Source organism: Colletotrichum aenigma (assembly GCF_013390185.1).
Source record: "Colletotrichum aenigma strain Cg56 chromosome Unknown KSG_Cg56_contig04, whole genome shotgun sequence".
Taxonomy (NCBI): Eukaryota; Fungi; Ascomycota; class Sordariomycetes; order Glomerellales; family Glomerellaceae; genus Colletotrichum; species Colletotrichum aenigma.
Genome location: NW_023500910.1, coordinates 5187431 through 5204435, shown reverse-complemented (window position 1 = coordinate 5204435; position 17005 = coordinate 5187431). Strand labels below are relative to the sequence as shown.

Sequence of the window (17005 nt, the reverse complement as noted above, 5' to 3'; positions counted from 1 at the left end):
CGGGATCCCGGCATTGGAATTGTCAGCACGGCACCCTCGGGAGTTTCGACCTCATTCTTTTTATTATAGCCTCACCTCTTGGTTATGCCGGCTGTGGGTAGAAGTTTGTTGGTCGAGTTCGAGATACTTAGTGCCGGAAGAGACACCTAGTTAAACCTGCCTATGTTTCGATATTCACTGTGAAGATGGGAGCATTTCAAATCGAGATAATGCGGGATTGATTCAGATTACTCAAGATTGAATTCGAGTATGCAACGTTTATGAGCCTAGTATTGGATCGACGACAGTCTAAAGGTGATAGGGAGGCTCTGCGCCTTCCACTTTAGAGTAGACAGCAGTAATAGCGGCCGCCAAATCCTCGGGAAGAGGACCAGCCTCAAGCGCATCAAGTGTCGAGTGGAGTTGCTCCACCTTGGAAACGCCGAAGATAATCGCATCGCCGTGTGCCACATCCAAGTTACTGTGGAACGCCGTCCATCGCATAGCAGCTGCGTGTCCGCTGATGCCATGTTTCTCGGCAAGCTTCAGGATCGTAGACACCGCGAGACGAACTGGAGGTTTACGGTACATGTAGGTGTAAACCTTGCCAATAAAGTTCTGTTCTTGCGTTAGAGTCAGTGAGACTACAATGACATTCGGAACTTACATCGCTCTTCCACCGGCCTGACGAAGCCTTGTGTCCTGAGAAAAGGCCGCCAGCTGCGGGACTGATAGATTGTCAGACTGGGTTCTCCTATAAAATACTCGATGACATAACATACCTGTACGCATAGAATGCCATGTTGTGCTTGCGCAACAGGGGGAAAAGCTCCTTCTCGCCTCCTCTCACAATAGCATTGTAATGCCCCTCATACACGCTGGGCTTGGTGTAACCATTTTGCTCGCAGATCTCCAGAGCCTTCTGCACCTCGGCGGCAGAGTAGTTCGATAGACCGTAGTTCTTGAACTTCCCTTGCTTCAGAGCAGCGTCCATCGCTTTAATCGTATCCTCGAAAGGGGTTTGGCGATCCGGAAAATGCAGAAACATCGTCTCAACGGTGGATGTTTGAAGATCGCTCAACGACTTGCCAATGCTGACTTCAAGGTTTGCAGGCTGATGATCACCGGGGTCTGCGCTGTGGACTTTGGTGTGGATGGTGAATCGAGAGGCGGCGTTGGCCCGACCAAGGCGTGATTCCGAAGCGCCCTGGACGCTCGGGGAGTAGTCACGAGCTGTGTCCAGGTTGTTGTATCCGCGAGCATAGAACGCATCCAGAAGAGCTTGGACATCTTGCTCACTGTCAAAGTGAGAGGATCCAGGGTCGACAACGGAATCGCCGACCTGTTATGATTTCAGCAACATTCACTTGGTGTCTCATTTGGATACTCACGCTGTGCGTTCCAAGAATGATTTTGAGGGGCGTTTGGGAAGACATAATGGGGACGAGCATGTGTTGAGAGAAGGATGGATACATATGAAAGAGTTGAATTTGTGACGCAGAATTCACTTTCAGACGAGGCTAGGCAGGCGGTATGCGGTCTTTATATGTGCAATTCCTACATGACAACGTGGTATGGTACTTTCTCTGACCCAATTTTCAATATATCGGGTCGATCACCGCTTGTTGCTACGCGATGGCCAGGGGAACAACCGCAAGCTCCGCAGCATCGTCCCCTGGTTTGCACTGTGTTTTGTCTGCATAACGGCCAATTGAAACAGGCACGGTAGTGTCGGTATTTGGGTCAATGGCGCCCTGTCATGACTCTGCATCCACTACTGTCCAGGGTCACCCTACCTGTGAGGGGCTTGTCAAACTCACGCTTGTTGCAACACGTCAAAATGAATCCACACTGTGGAGTACAGCAGTGACACCAATGCGAGGCAAAGGCCAGCCTCTTGCGTGATATCGGAGAAAGCGATCAAGTACGTACATATGTCATGGGTTGCAAATGCCCCGGTTTGAGGGGAGAGTCTATCATATTTGAGAGAAATGCACTAACGACGGCAAGATGGCCTCAGACGGACGAAGAGGCGTTCGGCGAAGAGGGCCGCATAAGCATGCTTGCTGAGATCTGAACATCACTGTTGGGGGGGCCTCCTTCATCTGGAGGGTTAACGGAGAGCCCGCGAGATATCGTAATTTTAAGGTAATCAAAAGAGCTAAGTAAAGCTTGGGGACACTTTAACTACGCTTGATGCCTCCGGCTGACGAGTAAACGTGACACGAATAATATATCAACAACTAATTACAATCTTTTTATCATTCCCCCTCTCGTGGTATCTATGAAACATCTGAATCAAAACTTTACTCGGCCTTCGCGGCCGGGCGGAATCTCGACGTAGCAGCCGCCTTTCCGGCAAGTTGCTTGATGCGCTGGCCGCTGGTGATCTCGAAGACCGAGATGTCGGCTCCAATCTCCTTGGTCATCCACACGCGAAGCTCGACAGCCACCAGCGAGTCGACGCCGTAGGCGTTCAAGGGCCTGGAGGGGTCCAGGTCAGCCAACTCGTAGCTAAGAATCTTGGAAAGCTGCGCCAGTAAGGCGTCAAGGACGATCTGCTCGGCATCCTCCAGTGTCTCGGCTGCCGCGATCAGGTCCCCAACTGAGCACTTGGATGAGCCCTGCTTTCCGGGCAGCGAGCCGCCGTTTCCAGCGCCCTGAAGAACCAGGTGGTTGTACATGGGCTCGGTCTGCCAGGTAGGCTGCTCAGCGCCCTCGTCTGCGGAGTACTTGGGAAGCCAGAGTCTGGGAACGACTTGGGCTTCCTTGACCTTCTCCTCTGCGCTCTGCGAGTTGGGGCGGCAGTAGTAGTCAAGCGCGTTGATGAGCTCCTCGACGGACATGGAAGCCCAACCGATGGAGAGCAGGTAGGTCCTCAAATGGGGTCTGGCGGCGACCATGCCCGCATCAGTCAGGACAGGCGCGTCGAGGGCGGCGACGTTGTGGCCTTGAGCGGAGAGGAACTTGGCGAAGGCATCCTGGAACGAGTTGCCAGCACTGTAGTTGGCCTGGCCTTGGTTGCCGGTGACGCTGGTCAGGGATGACAGCATGACGAAGAAGTCAAGCGCGGAAGCGCCGGAAAGCACCTCCCACAGGTTCTTGGTTCCCGTGACCTTGACGTTGACGGCGGTGTTCCACTGGTCGAGAGTCATCTCGCCGAAAGCATTGTCCTGAAAAGGTGTTAGTTGGATTCTTGGAAAATGAGGATTCGGGAAGACTTACGTTGAGAACCGTCGAAGCTTGGATGCATCCACGGACTGGAGGCAAGGAGGCAAGAGCTGAAGAAACTGCGTTCTCCAACGCCTTCTTGTCAGTGATGTCGCAGTGAGGAGTGACAATCTTGACGCCGTTGCCTTGCAGCTCACTGACGAGACCCTTGGAGGCCTCATCACTAGGTCCCTTTCTCGATGTAACAATCAGGTTGCGCGCGCCCTGGCTGACCATCCAGCGGATGATCTCCAGTCCAAGACCACCGAAGCCACCAGAAACAACGTAGGTGGCATCTGAGGCAAACTCGGCACGGGGCCTGGAGGGCGCAACCACAGGGATGAGATCCTCGGGGTTGTTCTCGATGAGGATCTTGCCGATGTGCTTGCCCGACTGCATGAAGCGCATGGCGTCTTGGATCTTCGATACGGGGAACTTGGTGATGGGCGTCTCGATCTTGAGCTCGCGGCCGATGACACTCTCCATGGCGCGTGCGAAGAGATCGTCGAGGCGGTCGGCATCTGTCTGGCGCATGTAGTTGAGCTCGAGAGACTCGAATCTCACACCGCGGGCAAAGCTGCCCATGGAAATGCGAGATCGAGACTCAATGTCTGCCAGACCAATCTCGGCGAAGCTTCCGAAGGGTGCGACGAGTTCCCAAGTGGCGCGAAGGGTGTCTCCGGAAAGACTGTTGATGACGATGTCGACGCCACGACCACCGGTCATTCTCTTGATACCGTCCTTGAAGGTAAAGTCACGGCTGGAGAAGATGTGGTCGCGGGGCAGTCCATAGGTCTTCTCGAGGAAGTCGCGCTTCTCAATGCTACCGACGGTCGCGAAGATCTCGACACCCTCGCGCTGGGCCAGCTGGATTGCAGCCTGGCCGACACCACCAGCGGCAGCGTGGATCAACAAGCTGGGCTTCTTGCCGCGGCGCAGGCGCTTCTCGAGGTCGCCGATGTCGTAGAGACAAGCGTACGCCGTGGTGTACACGATGGGGATGACCGCGGCCTCGGCGAACGACTGGTTGTCAGGGACCTTGGCGAGGGTGCCCTCGGCGCCTCTGCCGTAGGTAGAGAATGCGCCGTTGAAAGTGAAGCCGAAGACACGGTCACCGGGCTTGAATTGAGTGACTCCAGCACCGACTCTGGTGACGATACCGGCGGCCTCGAGACCGACAGGGGTCTCCTGGATCTTACCGAGCATGACGGCCAAGTCCTTGAAGTTGACGGCGGTAGCCATGACCTGGAACTCAACTTCGAGGTCTTCCAGACGAGTGGAGTACAGATGGTCGTCGGTGAAGCGCAGCGAACTAAGGAGACCGACGGTCTGGATCTGAAGGCGCAGAGGGCGGCTGGGGTCGGCTCCAAAGGCGACTTCGGTGGTGTCGTCGCTGGAAGTCTGCTTGATGTGCTTCGTGATAGCGGAGGCCTCGACAAGACGAGGAACAGTGACCAAGCCGTTGGTGACCTTGTACGCGGTCTCGATGGGGCCCTCGGTGCTTGACAGGCGTGCGTCAACCTCGGCGATCTTGTCCGCAACAGTGTCGTCGGCCTCCTTGGGGTCAAATGTGAGAGTAACAAACTCAAGCTCAGGCTTCTCCAGACGAATGCTAGCAGCGAAACCGTTGATGAGGGCGGACTCGGGAGACAGCTCCTTGTTGACCCACAGAAGACGCTTGCCGGTGATCATGTTCTTGACAGCTGAAAGGACGGTGGCATCGGCAGAGGCAAGCAGAGGCGCTTCGAGCTCCGAGAGAACAATGTAGGTGCTCTCTGTAATCTCTCCCTCGAGAGCGAGATCAGCCACCGCAGAAGTCTTGACTGTGGCGCCCTTGGCCTTCAGAGAGGAAGCCAGCTTCTCGGCAACGGCGCTCTGGACGCTGGAAGAGAGATCGCCAACGATGAAGTAGCTGCCAGAAGCCGACGTGCCAGTGGTGCTCTTGGAAGTGCTCAATACCAAGATCGACGAGTCTTGATCGGCAAGCGCAGCATCGATGCTGACAAGTCCGGACTCGCTGAAGTACTCGCCCCAGATGCTTGCCTCATCAGAGCTCTCGGCCGCTGTCAAGATGAACTTGCCGCCAGCCTTGAGGAGACCCAGACATCTGCTGAGGAAACCGTCGATGTCATCGTTGGGAATGAGGCCAACGGGCACAAGGAGAGCATCGTAAGATGCCGACTCGAAGCCTTGGGAAGCAGGCTCGTCCTTGATGTCAAGAACCTTGAACTGGACAGAGTCCTCCGCGATGTTCTTCTGTGCTTCTTCCAGAGAGGAGGAAGAATCGGCGGTGAACTCGTACTGAGCAAAGCGCTGGCCCAATGTAGACGCAACGGCCTTCGTGAAGATTGCAGTGTTGCTCACATCCAGGATCTTCATCGCGGGGTTCTTGTGAGCAAGGGCACTCAGGTACTTCTGGAAACCGTCAGGTCCGGTGAAGGCCTTCTCAATCGCCTCGGCGTTGAGGAACTCGGGGTCAATCTTGTAGTCAAAGTTCCATGCCCTGTGTCTGGGGTCCTCCTCGGAGGTTGCGTCTTCATCGCCATCAACCTCGGTGACAATGCATCCCGAGACCTTGATCATGGGCTCCTTGGAGGCAGGGTCAACAGCAGTGCAGGACATGAGGTGCTTCTTGCGACCGTGAGAGTCAGAGTCGGCAAAGACAACGTAGCCATCCTCCTTGTGCTCAGCAGTGGAGACCCAAAGCTCCTCCATGAAGGAGAGAACGATGGCATTCTTCTGCTTCCTGGAGGGGTTGGAAACGAGAGGGACCAGGCATGCCTGAAGGGCACCATCCAGAGTGGTGGGGTGGATCAAGTGCGGTTGCAGGTAGTTGTGAGGCATCATCGTCTTCAGAAGGGCGGTGGTGGGCTTGACCCTGGCCAGAGTGACGCCGGCGTCGTGGTCGACAACAGCGGACTCGACGGTCTGGAAGGTAGGGCCGAAAGTCAAGCCGACACTCTCCCAAGCTCCATAGATCTTCTCAGAAGTAACCTGGCTCTTACAGTTTTGCTGGGCCTGGTCAATTCTGGCCTCGCAGTGAGCCTTGAATGCCTTCTCCTCAAGACCGCCATCGACTGCCGTGGCACCCTCATCGTACTCGACGAGAACCTGGCCGCAGCAGTGCTCGCGCCACTCGTCGTCCTCTTGGGCGGTAAGAACCTGGAACTCGCGCCAAGCAGCAGCCTTTGCCTCCAAGGCAGCCTGCTTCACGGGACGGAGGTACAGGTGCGACTCAATGCCCAGAGCGCCCTCTGGAACCTGCAGGGCGGAGTGGAAAGAGACCTCACGGAAGCGGATTCCCTTGATCGTCTTGTCGGGGTTCGAGCACTCTGCGAGCTGCTTGCAACCCTCAATGGCCATGACGAGCATACCAGCAGCAGGGTAAAGCACGGATCCGGAGATGGTGTGGTGCTCAACCCATGGGTTCTCCGAAAGCTTGATCCAGTTCTTCCAGATGGCGTCATGCTTGCCGTCCCAGTCGTTGACAGGAGCTCCGAGAAGCTCATGGCGAGGGTACGGGCGGAAGCGGAAGTTTCTGCTGAGACGGCACTCGTTCCAGTACTCGCGAGTGTGGTTGAAAGGGTAGCGAGGGAGGTCAATCATCATCAGCGGCTTGGTTCCGGGGACGTGGTTGACCTTCAGGAGGTCAACCTGGATGCCGCGAGTGAACAAGGATCCGACTCCGGCCATGGCCATCTCCAAATCGGACTCGCCACGCTTGAGCAGGTGGTGGTACTTCACATCACCGTTGACTCTGACGTCCTGGACGATGTTGCGCAGAGGACCCTGCAGGGCGGCATGGGGTCCAACTTCAACGAGATCGGTGATAAGAGGTGACTGGTTGCCATCGTCATTGGGCTCGGTCAAGGCCTGCAGCATAGCTGTCACAGACTCGTTGAATCTCACTGGAGAGGTGAGGTTCTTGGTCCAGTAGCCGGCGTCGCGCAGCTTGGAGGGTTGAATCTGCGTTCCGTATGCGGACGAGAAGAACTGCACGCCGGTGGCACCGGAACCAGGCTGGATCTTTCCAATGCACTCGGTGTACTCCTGGGCAATGGGGTCCATGAACCTCGAGTGGTATGCCATCTCGACCTTCAGCTTGCGGGCAAAGACCTTCTCCGCGCTGAGCATGTCGACAAGGGCCTCGATCTGCGCAACGTCTCCGCTAACAGTGTGGCTGGTCTTGCTGTTCATGCAAGCAACGGTGAGCTTGCCGACAGACTCGAAGCCGGTCTTGTTGACGCGGTCAATGGCATCCTGCGTCTTCTCAAGACACAATCCGACAGCGGCCATGGTACCCTTCGGCTGCTCAGGCGAGTTGGCCAGCTTCGCGGAGAGCTTACCACGCCAGTACGCAATACGCCAAGCACTCTCCTGGGAGATCGCACCTGAAGAGTAGGCGGCCGCAATTTCACCGGAAGAGTGGCCGACAACAGCGCGGAACTTGAGACCCCAGTCGTTGAGGAGGTCGACAAGAGCGACTTGGAGAGCGGTGCAGAGAGTCTGCGAGAACTCAGCGGCGTTGACACGAGAATCATCGGCAGTCTTCTCGAGCTCCTCAATCGCGGACCACTCGCATCCCAGCGTCTTCAAATACGCGTCAGCGCCCTCGATGCTTGCCCGGTAGACATCGTAGTGCATCAGCTGCTTGCCCATGCGAGCCCACTGGGCGCCCTGGCCAGTGAACACAAACGCGACGCCGGGGTCAGCGACAACGCGCGTAGCTTGTTGACCTTCAGCCAGCGCACTCTCCAATTGCACTGACGAGCTGGCGACGACCGCGGTGCGCCAGTTGAATGTAGATCTCTTGGCCGCCAGGGTGTAGCTGAGGTTGTACAGAGACTCGGTCATGTTGGGCAAGTAGGTCTTGTAGGAGTCGGCAAGACGGGCAATACCATCCTGGTCGTGACTGCTGAAGACAAACAGCTGAGGAGAGAAGAGAGAGCCGTTGATGACAGGAGGCGCCTTGACAACTGCGATCGCATGTTAGCATATGCTCCAACAAGTGCACAATAGGGAGACTTACGAGATGTGCCTGGCAGTTGGGGTGCTTCGATGGTCCTGTGAGGCGCCTCAAGACCATTCTCTCTCAGGAAGGTGAGCGCATCTTCCAAGACGACGTGGGCGTTGGTGCCCGAAACACCGAAAGAGTTGATGGAGACTCGGCGGACGCCAGTCTTGGTCTGGGGCCACAGCATGGCCTTGGTCGGGAAGTTAAGATGCCACTCGGCGGGAATCTTGGGGTTTACTTCCTCAAACCATGCGTTGGCTGGAATGATACCCTTCTCCACGCACAGAACGCCCTTAATAAAAGACGCGATGCCAGAGTTACCCTCAGTGTGTCCGATGTTGCTCTTAAGAGCACCAATGTGAAGAGGCTCCTCAGCCGACCGGAACTGAGAGAACATCTCACTGATGGCACCGGCCTCCGTTGGGTCACCGACGTTGGTGCCGGTTCCGTGGGCCTCGAAGAAGCGCGTGTCTGCGGGGTCAAGCTTCGCTTGGGCATACGTCAAGCGCATAAGCTCAGCCTGAGCCTCCTTCGCGGGGGCGGTAAGACCGGGCGAGTGGCCGTCGTGGTTGCATCCAGAATTGCGGATAACAGCACGAATAGCTGGTGGAAATGTCAGTGGTGAGGTCAAGTCGATCATGCGGAAAGGAAAACTCACTGTCTCCATCGCGAATCGCATCGGACATCCTTTTCAGGACGACAGCAGCTATACCTTCACCTCTTCCGTATCCGTTTGCCCTCTTATCGAAACTGTATGAGGCACCGGCCGGGTCCAAAACACCAAGACCGTTCAGCTCCAGACCCATTTCAGGGGAAAGAAGCACGTTGGTGCCGCAGGCAATGGCCTAATGAGCAGTCTTGTCAGCACAATGTACCAGAGCAAGCCAGGGACTTCTGAATCTTACAATATTACAGTCTCGTGACTTCAGGCCAATGACAGCCTGGTGAAGAGCCACCATACTACTAGAGCAGGCGGTATCGACACTGAGAGCAGGTCCTCTGAGATCGTAGAACCATGAACAACGCCCAGCCAGCGTACTGGCGATTGTGCCACATGCCGTGTAAGTCATTGGAGTATCTGTGTCCTTGATCATAAGATCACGGTAATCCCACATGAAAGCTCCCGCGTAGACACCAGTTGGTGAGCCAGCCATGTCGCGCATGGTGTATCCAGCGTTTTCCATGGCTGTGTAGACACACTCAAGGAGCATGCGCTGCTGGGGATCCAAGCTCGCCGCCTCTGCGGGCGTCATTGCGAAGAAGGGGGCATCAAACGCCTTCACGTTGGCCTGCATGAAGTGTCCCAACTTTCCGCCAATCTATAACAACGTCAGCCAAACTCATCTAGGTATCTGGGTGGCATGATGACTTACAACTCCATCTCTGTGGTTGTCGGGATGCCAGAAGGCTTCCGCGTTGTATCGATCTGCTGGCACGGGGGCTTGCGCGGATCTTCCAGCAACGAGAAAATCAAAGAACTTTTCAACGCTGTCTCCATCGCAAGGCAGCTTGGCATCCAAGCCAATAACAGCAATAGGTTCGGGAAGAGGCTCAGCCATTTTGAGGGTGGTAGGGTAGGTGAGATGGAAATGAGGTCGGAGTGTTGTTGACTAGTATGGCTTGCCAGCAAAATCAAGCGTGAAGAACAGGAATGACGAGAACTTTGACTTGAGAGTTCTGAAGATCTGCGGATGGTTCGATATATACATCGGGATCTCGTTTCCGTTAAGTGGCTGGCTGATGTTTATTTTTCCCGCCGGCTTTCACTCACCGGCGTTACTAGCTTGATACACAGAGACCGGGTTTACCCCGATCACGGCCACAGGCAAGGATAGATTAGTGAACACCCTGAAGGACCCCTAATTCCACGAAACCTAAATTCTCTGGGTCAAAGGGGCAGCACGCAACCGAGGCTGCCGTTGAACGGGCCATGGGCACTGGGGCAGTCTCCGGTGAAGGCGGTGATAGTATGTAAGTTGTTGTCTAACACCGCCGCAATGGTTCGAACCAGTACTTAGCCCCTACGAAGCAGCGTACGAGTAAGTCCTGTGGATTCAATGTTGATGTTGATGAGGCCAGGACCCAAGTCGTCCTTGGCAGTCGTTGTTTTGCACCCACCCGTAAGGCAACATCTCGGCAGGTACATGCCTCATTCAGAAAGAATCTGATAGCCCACGTTTCAAGCAGAGTTCTGTGGTCAAATCAACAGTCTCCACGCAGTGTGATAACAAACTCTTCACCGTCTTTAGTTACATGATTCAGTTCGGTGCATCTTCACGAACACGCGGAAGGTGGGCAACACGGAATAACCTCGTACGCCTCGATGCCAGATCCACCGAAGTCGAAATGTTGGATGTTCCATCGCCCCGTGATTGCCGAGGCCGGAAATGCTGCAGAAATGATATTGGACGTAGCAATGGCCACGTTACGAAACGATCGCATCGTCTCGTATGGGCGCCAAGGCGGCACGGAGGCGTGGGGGAGGGTCGGCGGGTCAACGGGGGGTGTCGCCGCGGCACCGGGGCCCCGGGGCCGAGACGCGGTACGGGGCACAAAAACCTGCGCAACGTACAATACAAGCATTAGGGGTCTCTCCGTGCTGCCGGACACACCCGGACCTGGCCAAAGGCCCCATGTTCGTATGAGGGCATGACTCGACAATGCGGCAGCGAGGCATACACTCCACCCCCAACCAGTATCTACCGGTCGAAACTTGGAAATTAATCTAAATCGCCATTTATTTCCACATAGCTCATAAAAGGATAAACTTAGCGCACGAAGCTTCCGTTTAATGCATGACTCGATAATGGAAAATGAGATCAACATCAGTCTAACTTGCAACGGTGTAAAGGCGTAGCTTATATAGTGGGGGCGTCTACGGGGCATCCGTGATCGACACGTACTACTGTGAAGACGTTGACCACGTTACTGGGAACTCCAGGGTTGTGTAGATGAAGCATCAGGCTGGCAGTTGACCGCCGCAATCTGTACCTTCTCAACCATAAAGTCTTAAAAGAACAACAAACGGTAGTTGAAGCGCGCACAATGTCTGGCACTGTGCAATACGTCGTGTTAAAAACGTGCATCTTCAGGGTTCACCGCAACATCGCCCGCGACTAGCGCGCTTATCGCGCCGCTCGTGCCGAAGCTCATACCGCTTAACGCAGCATCGCTAAGTTCTTTATTGTGTACAAACAGAAACCCAATCTTGCATATTGATATTCGTACTCTAATCAATCCCACGGTACTCAAAGTACTCCGTCCATTCCGGACTTTCCATCAGCTTGGCAACCAACTCTTTCTCCATAGTTATGGCGAACATGAATCCCTCATCGGCGCTTGCAGTTCCTCCAACTGGCGGGTAGATGAGAACTACACCTGCAGTCTTGTGACCTCCCCAAAGGTGACGATGCGTGATGGGCTTGGCAAACCCGAAGTCAAAGCCGCTGACATCCGCTGGGCGATGATCAGTCACGAACATGCTCATCGGCGGGTGGGCATCGACGCGTAGGCTGATTGTTCGCTTGTCCTTGATTGGTGCTATGAAGCCAATCAAGCGTTCCAAATGCTCCTCGTTACAGCTCTCTGTCAAGGCGCGGATGTAGCCTGCAAGCTTCGACAGAGGAGCGCCATCGACAACATCAGCAACGGTCAGAGGCGGAACCGGAGCAGTGTCCGAGAAAGCTCCCGCGACGACGTTGCGCATCATGCGCTCTGGGACAGGAGGATTGCTCAGACGAGGTCGCATGTTTACAGCTTCTCCCCACCAGAGGGGTGTGGAAGAGTCCGGCTTGTGGAGCGGAGCGCGAACCTTCGTGAGCATCCGCCAGACGTATGCACACGTGGCGTCGTAGGTTGAGATCCAATGCGACGCAGGATCTGTTGGCATCGCAAGCTTCTTCAGTGCTTCAGCCTTGCTCTTAGGTAAATGGAACAGCACCGCTTGTTGCTCCTTATGATCGGGGTGCATTTGTGGAATAGCGGGTCCATCCAGGAGGCTCTCCGCCGGTAGATCCTTGGTGAAGCGCGATGCGTCGATGCATGCGGGATCCCACGACGGGAAGTTAGTTGAGTTGGAGGCCGCGAAGCAGTTCTCAGCAAGCTGGCGTGTGAAGTTGGCCCAACCCATGACATCGCAGGAGTAATGATGGTTGTGCATGCTGAAGATCAGACCGCCATCCATGATGTTGATGTGATATGCTGCTACTACTGGGCTGCAGTCTGGGTCGGCTTCTGGCCTTTCTCCCCATGTCAACTCAGGAATGCCTACATGAAATAAATGTTAGTATGGTTGAACAGACAATCTTGGTCATCCGAGGATGGCAACAACGAGACTGGAGACTTACTCCAGAGATTGACATCTCCAAGACTGTTTCCAGAAAAGTAGGACGCCTCGATAGAGTCCAAAGATGGATGATTGCCGTTAGGATCCAGACGGTGAACAACGAACTGTACTGCCGACTCCTTCCTCTTCACAAAGGAATAGCCACCCTGGGGGTCTCGTTCAATTGTGGCGCACATGTACCTCGCCTGGCTGAGGGTCCTTTGCAGGCCAGCCTTGAGAATTTCGACGGCGTCATTCTTCTTTGCGTCGTCCAAGCGAAAGAAGAGTGCGTAATGGTTGTACGCGGCTTGAGGCGTAGGGTCAAGAACAGAGAGCTTGAACCTCTCTTCCTCGGGGTCCTGTTCCCAGCCCAAGGGACGTAGTTGAAAGATTTCCCGCGATGACATAATTACGTATTGAAAAATAATGCAATTGAAGGTGAAAAGACGTCAGAGGTGGTTGAGCTCGATGATATGAGATGAACCACAACGAGATGCATGAGACGATTTGTGTTTTGTCCGATATGGCCCATCAACATCAGTCCATTCGATCGGAAACCAAACGGCGGTCTACAAGTATCCGTCGTATGCGTCTCAAACTCAAGGGTCCGGTTCACTGGATCTTGAAGAGTCAGTTCAGGTGGCATTGAAATAGATTGCGCGTGGGCCAGGGCTGCCACCTGCCCCATGAAGTGAAAGCTCCGCTCATGGTGGGTACGTGTCACTGCCTCCTGTTCTCCATATTGTCGTAGCATAATTGCAATATCGTTCGGTGAATTTTCTGTCACGCTATACCCTTGCTTTTATGGGTGTAGAGGAATACGTGGTGATTGCAGTCAAGAGAGAATGCTTCGAGGGAGAGCGGCATATCAGCCCACGAGAGTCTCCGTCACCCCCCATGGACGTCGCCGATTACAAACTACTACCTGCCCTAGGGCTCGGCTGGACTTGTGTTATAAGAGGCCGGATAAACGGGGTGTAAACAAAACGGAACCCACAGTCCCGCCTGTCTAGTGGCATTCACTCTCTCTGTCGCCTTTTCTCTTATTTTCGAAACCCATCATCTATCTGATTCTCGGGGAAGAAGCGAGACACAGACGACGAGATGTTGGCGGCCATTGCACTGGGGATCTTAGGTGTCTTCTGTTACCTCTATCTTCGGGGGAAAGGCAGTTCCAATCTCCCGCCCGGGCCCAAGCCGCTTCCCATCGTCGGCAATCTCAGAGACTTACCCCCGAGTGGGACGCCCGAGTACCAGCATTGGCTGAAATTCAAAGACATCTATGGACCCATTAGTTCCATCGATATTCTGGGACAGAAGATCATCATCCTTCACGACCGTCAGGCAACACATGACCTGTTGGTGAAATCCTCAACCAAAACATCAGGACGCCCTTTCATGCGATTTGCGGATATCTGCGGCTTCGCATCGCTCTTGAACCTCCAACAATATGATGGGACATTTCGTCGGCACCGGAAGTTGGTACACCAGCAGTTCGGTACGAAGGCTGTAGCAGCTCGGTACCGAGATAATATTGAGCCAGAGTCTCACCGCTTCCTTCTCCGCGTTCTGGATGACCCCGCCAACTTGGTGTCGCACATCAAGACGTAAGTCTACGCATCCAACAAGGCTTCATCCATTGGACGCGGCTGACTTGAAAACCTGCCGCTAATTCATTTCCATAGTGAGGCCAGTGCCATCATCCTGAGAATCACTTATGGCTATTCCATCTCGCCTGGTAAAAGTGATCCCTTGGTCCATCTGGTTGAGCGTACCATGGATGTCTTTGCGCTCGCAACCGTTCTTCTAGGCTGGGCAGTGGACATTTTCCCCTTCCTCCAGCATCTCCCAGAAGGTGTTCCGGGAACTTCATTCAAGAAGCAGGGCCGAGAATGGGGCAAACTCCTGGAGACGACGAAGGATGTCCCTTATGGTTTTGTACAGAAGAGGATGGCCAGTGGAACTCACGAACGATCTTTTGTCTCGTCACTCCTTGAGCAAGAGAGCACTGCCACTGGCGAGGCCAAGAACGAGCACTGGGAGGATGACATCAAGAAGACAGCCTTGGTCATGTACGGTGGTGGTGCTGATACCACGGCGTCGGCCATTCACAGCTTTATCCTGGCCATGATTCTTTTCCCCGATGTTCAGAAGAAGGCACAGGCGGAGATTGAGAGTGTTGTCGGAAAAGACCGGCTACCTCAATTTGGAGACCGCGAGCGCCTGCCTTACGTCAATGGTGTCGTCAAGGAATCTTTCCGTTGGCTCCATGTTGCGCCATTGGGCGTAGCTCACCGGACTGACGAAGACATCACCTATGGAGGGTACCACATACCCAAGGGTGCATATCTGCTGCCGTCCATCTGGTGGTTCTTGCACGATCCTGCGACGTATGCGGAGCCGGATTCTTTTGACCCTGCCCGGTATCTGGCTCCCCGCAATGAGCCGGATCCTACAGACGAGACCTTTGGATACGGCCGCAGAATTTGCCCTGGCCGCTTTTTGGCAGATGAGAGTCTCTTCATCACCGTCGCACGTCTTTTGGCGACGTTTGACATCAAGAAGGCTGTTGACGATTCGGGCAACGAGATTACTCCGAAGATCCAGACTACGAGCGGCTTGATTTGCCGCCCGGTCGACTTCCCGTACAGCATCAAGCCGAGAAGTGACAAGTCCGTCGATCTCATCAGATGCGTCGAAGGAAAGCACGCGTGGGGTGATGAGGATGCTGAGCTTGTTCAGGAGGATTTGGCGAGGCACGGCTGTTGATAAACAGATAGCTTCTTCATAGAGACAAAGCAGAATATACTTAGGCGAGAGTGTGAGAACAAATCTACTGATACAAAGATATGAGAACTACAAGTAATATTCTTCCGCACGTTGTATTTCATCTGGAAAGTTTTCCTGCGCGTGTCACTGGCACCTTCCTCTTATCGTTTGATCCGGCAGGCTGAGAACCTCGGTGTTAGTATCTCCCAACGGCAAGAAATACCGCAGCTGCTCTCTTTTGAGCCCAGCCACGCGCAAACTTTTGAAAATCTACGCCAAAATGAAAAGTTCTGTTTCGTCCATAGACGCCTACTAAGCAACAGTCTACCACAACTCCTAGATGGCTGGCCCAACAAGTTGTGATGTTCGAATTTCTGCGCCAAGATTGATCACTGATCAGAACCAGGGTAGAAATAAACTTTCCACCCGAAAGGTGGGAGAGCAAACAGTATCCGAGGCACTCGTAACGAACTGCAACCATGAAAGAGTCATGGGTCGCCTAAGCGAGGTGGGAATGCGTGCAGGATCCACTCAGTAGGGTCAACCGAGAGTCACGGAAGAATACAGAGGTCCGAAGTCCTTCGACAGGAGGCAGCAATGAGACAACAAGACGATGAGAGCCAAGAGCGCGGCTATTTCTTTCGACTTCGGGCGGACACTCCACCATCCTAAACCGATGCAACCCGCTGTGCGTTCATCTCAAGTTTCAACACGTCACAACAATACTAGGTAGAATACTTGGAAAAAGAAAATGAGGACTAATGCAAGGCCGTCGAGATGTGAACTTTAAATCAGGTGACGGTGAATTGATCGCGATCTACCAAAGATTTTGCAGTCGTTCGTCTTGGAAAGTCATGCACTAGTGACATCGAAAAAAACATGCGGACAGTCCGGCCTTTAGTGGACTGATGTTTCAATCAATCAAATTGCCTTCTAAGCTACGACTCCCGTTTCTTGGACCGCGATGCGTAAAGGGAAGTCTCGGAAGAACCCCACAGGGAAGATGGCTGGGCTGATGAGGTAAAAACATGCTCCATCACCTCTTGGTACTTGGCGTTTCTATTCACTCAAGCTGTGGATGTGGTTGCGCTCGTCTAGCTGCCCCACGCCTTGTGGGCCGTCGAGCTGTCATCCTAGCATTGCGGGTTGTAACACTATGGCGGGCCGGCGGTAAAATCTACAGCCCCTGGGCGTGATCCGTTGATCCTTGTAAGTGCATAGATTATGGTGCCTGGAATAGGGCGCAGGTGGCTTTGAGGCGAACACGAAATCTGGGCTGGTCTGTTCCATGGATGAACGTGGAAAGACTGGGGCGCTAGGCTGATGTTGGGTTTGACAACTGACAGCTGCATGTATTCAGCGGCGATCATGAAGACTTTGGGGACCAAAGGAGAAGTTCTCCTTGGGCAGCTGGTATGCGGACGGGGGCTGGTTTTCGGCGGGCGTATTCCAATACCGGACGGAGCCTTTGGCGGGGTAGGGCTACGGGGCTGACGGGGATCGTCGGGACCGGGGTGGCTGCGCGGGCGTGGACCCTCGTACAACGGCCTGACTCGCCTTCGGTCGTTTTTCTGCTCTGCACTAACCAACTCCTGCCGATCACAGCATTAGACGACTAACTGTACCAGACGTGTACATACGGTAAGACATCACCAAAAATCAACCGATTCATCCGAATGACAATAGCGAAAACGAACTTGACCCAGAAT

At 54.3% G+C, this 17005-nt stretch overlaps 4 protein-coding genes across 4 annotated transcripts; 1 reads left to right on the top strand and 3 right to left on the bottom strand.

The window, feature by feature from the left end:
• Positions 1-288: 288 nt before the first annotated feature.
• On the bottom strand, positions 289-1415 carry AKR7A3 (Aflatoxin B1 aldehyde reductase member 3; the record flags this gene model as incomplete). Its single annotated transcript, XM_037322472.1, has 4 exons — positions 289-597; positions 647-707; positions 762-1321; positions 1371-1415. The coding sequence occupies 4 exons, from the start codon at positions 1413-1415 to the stop codon at positions 289-291; spliced, it is 975 nt and encodes a 324-aa protein (XP_037178977.1).
• Positions 1416-2285: 870 nt separating this feature from the next.
• Positions 2286-9762, bottom strand: FUB1-2 (Reducing polyketide synthase FUB1; the record flags this gene model as incomplete). The annotated part of the gene is made up of 6 exons (XM_037322471.1): positions 2286-3152; positions 3205-8165; positions 8219-8806; positions 8862-9048; positions 9109-9522; positions 9577-9762. The coding sequence occupies 6 exons, from the start codon at positions 9760-9762 to the stop codon at positions 2286-2288; spliced, it is 7203 nt and encodes a 2400-aa protein (XP_037178976.1).
• Positions 9763-11432: 1670 nt separating this feature from the next.
• On the bottom strand, positions 11433-12934 carry CGCA056_v007221 (Trichothecene 3-O-acetyltransferase TRI101; the record flags this gene model as incomplete). The annotated part of the gene is made up of 2 exons (XM_037322470.1): positions 11433-12469; positions 12550-12934. The coding sequence occupies 2 exons, from the start codon at positions 12932-12934 to the stop codon at positions 11433-11435; spliced, it is 1422 nt and encodes a 473-aa protein (XP_037178979.1).
• Positions 12935-13631: 697 nt separating this feature from the next.
• CGCA056_v007220 (Multifunctional cytochrome P450 monooxygenase) lies at positions 13632-15296 on the top strand (the record flags this gene model as incomplete). Its single annotated transcript, XM_037322469.1, has 2 exons — positions 13632-14134; positions 14213-15296. The coding sequence occupies 2 exons, from the start codon at positions 13632-13634 to the stop codon at positions 15294-15296; spliced, it is 1587 nt and encodes a 528-aa protein (XP_037178978.1).
• Between the last annotated feature and the right edge of the window lie 1709 nt (positions 15297-17005).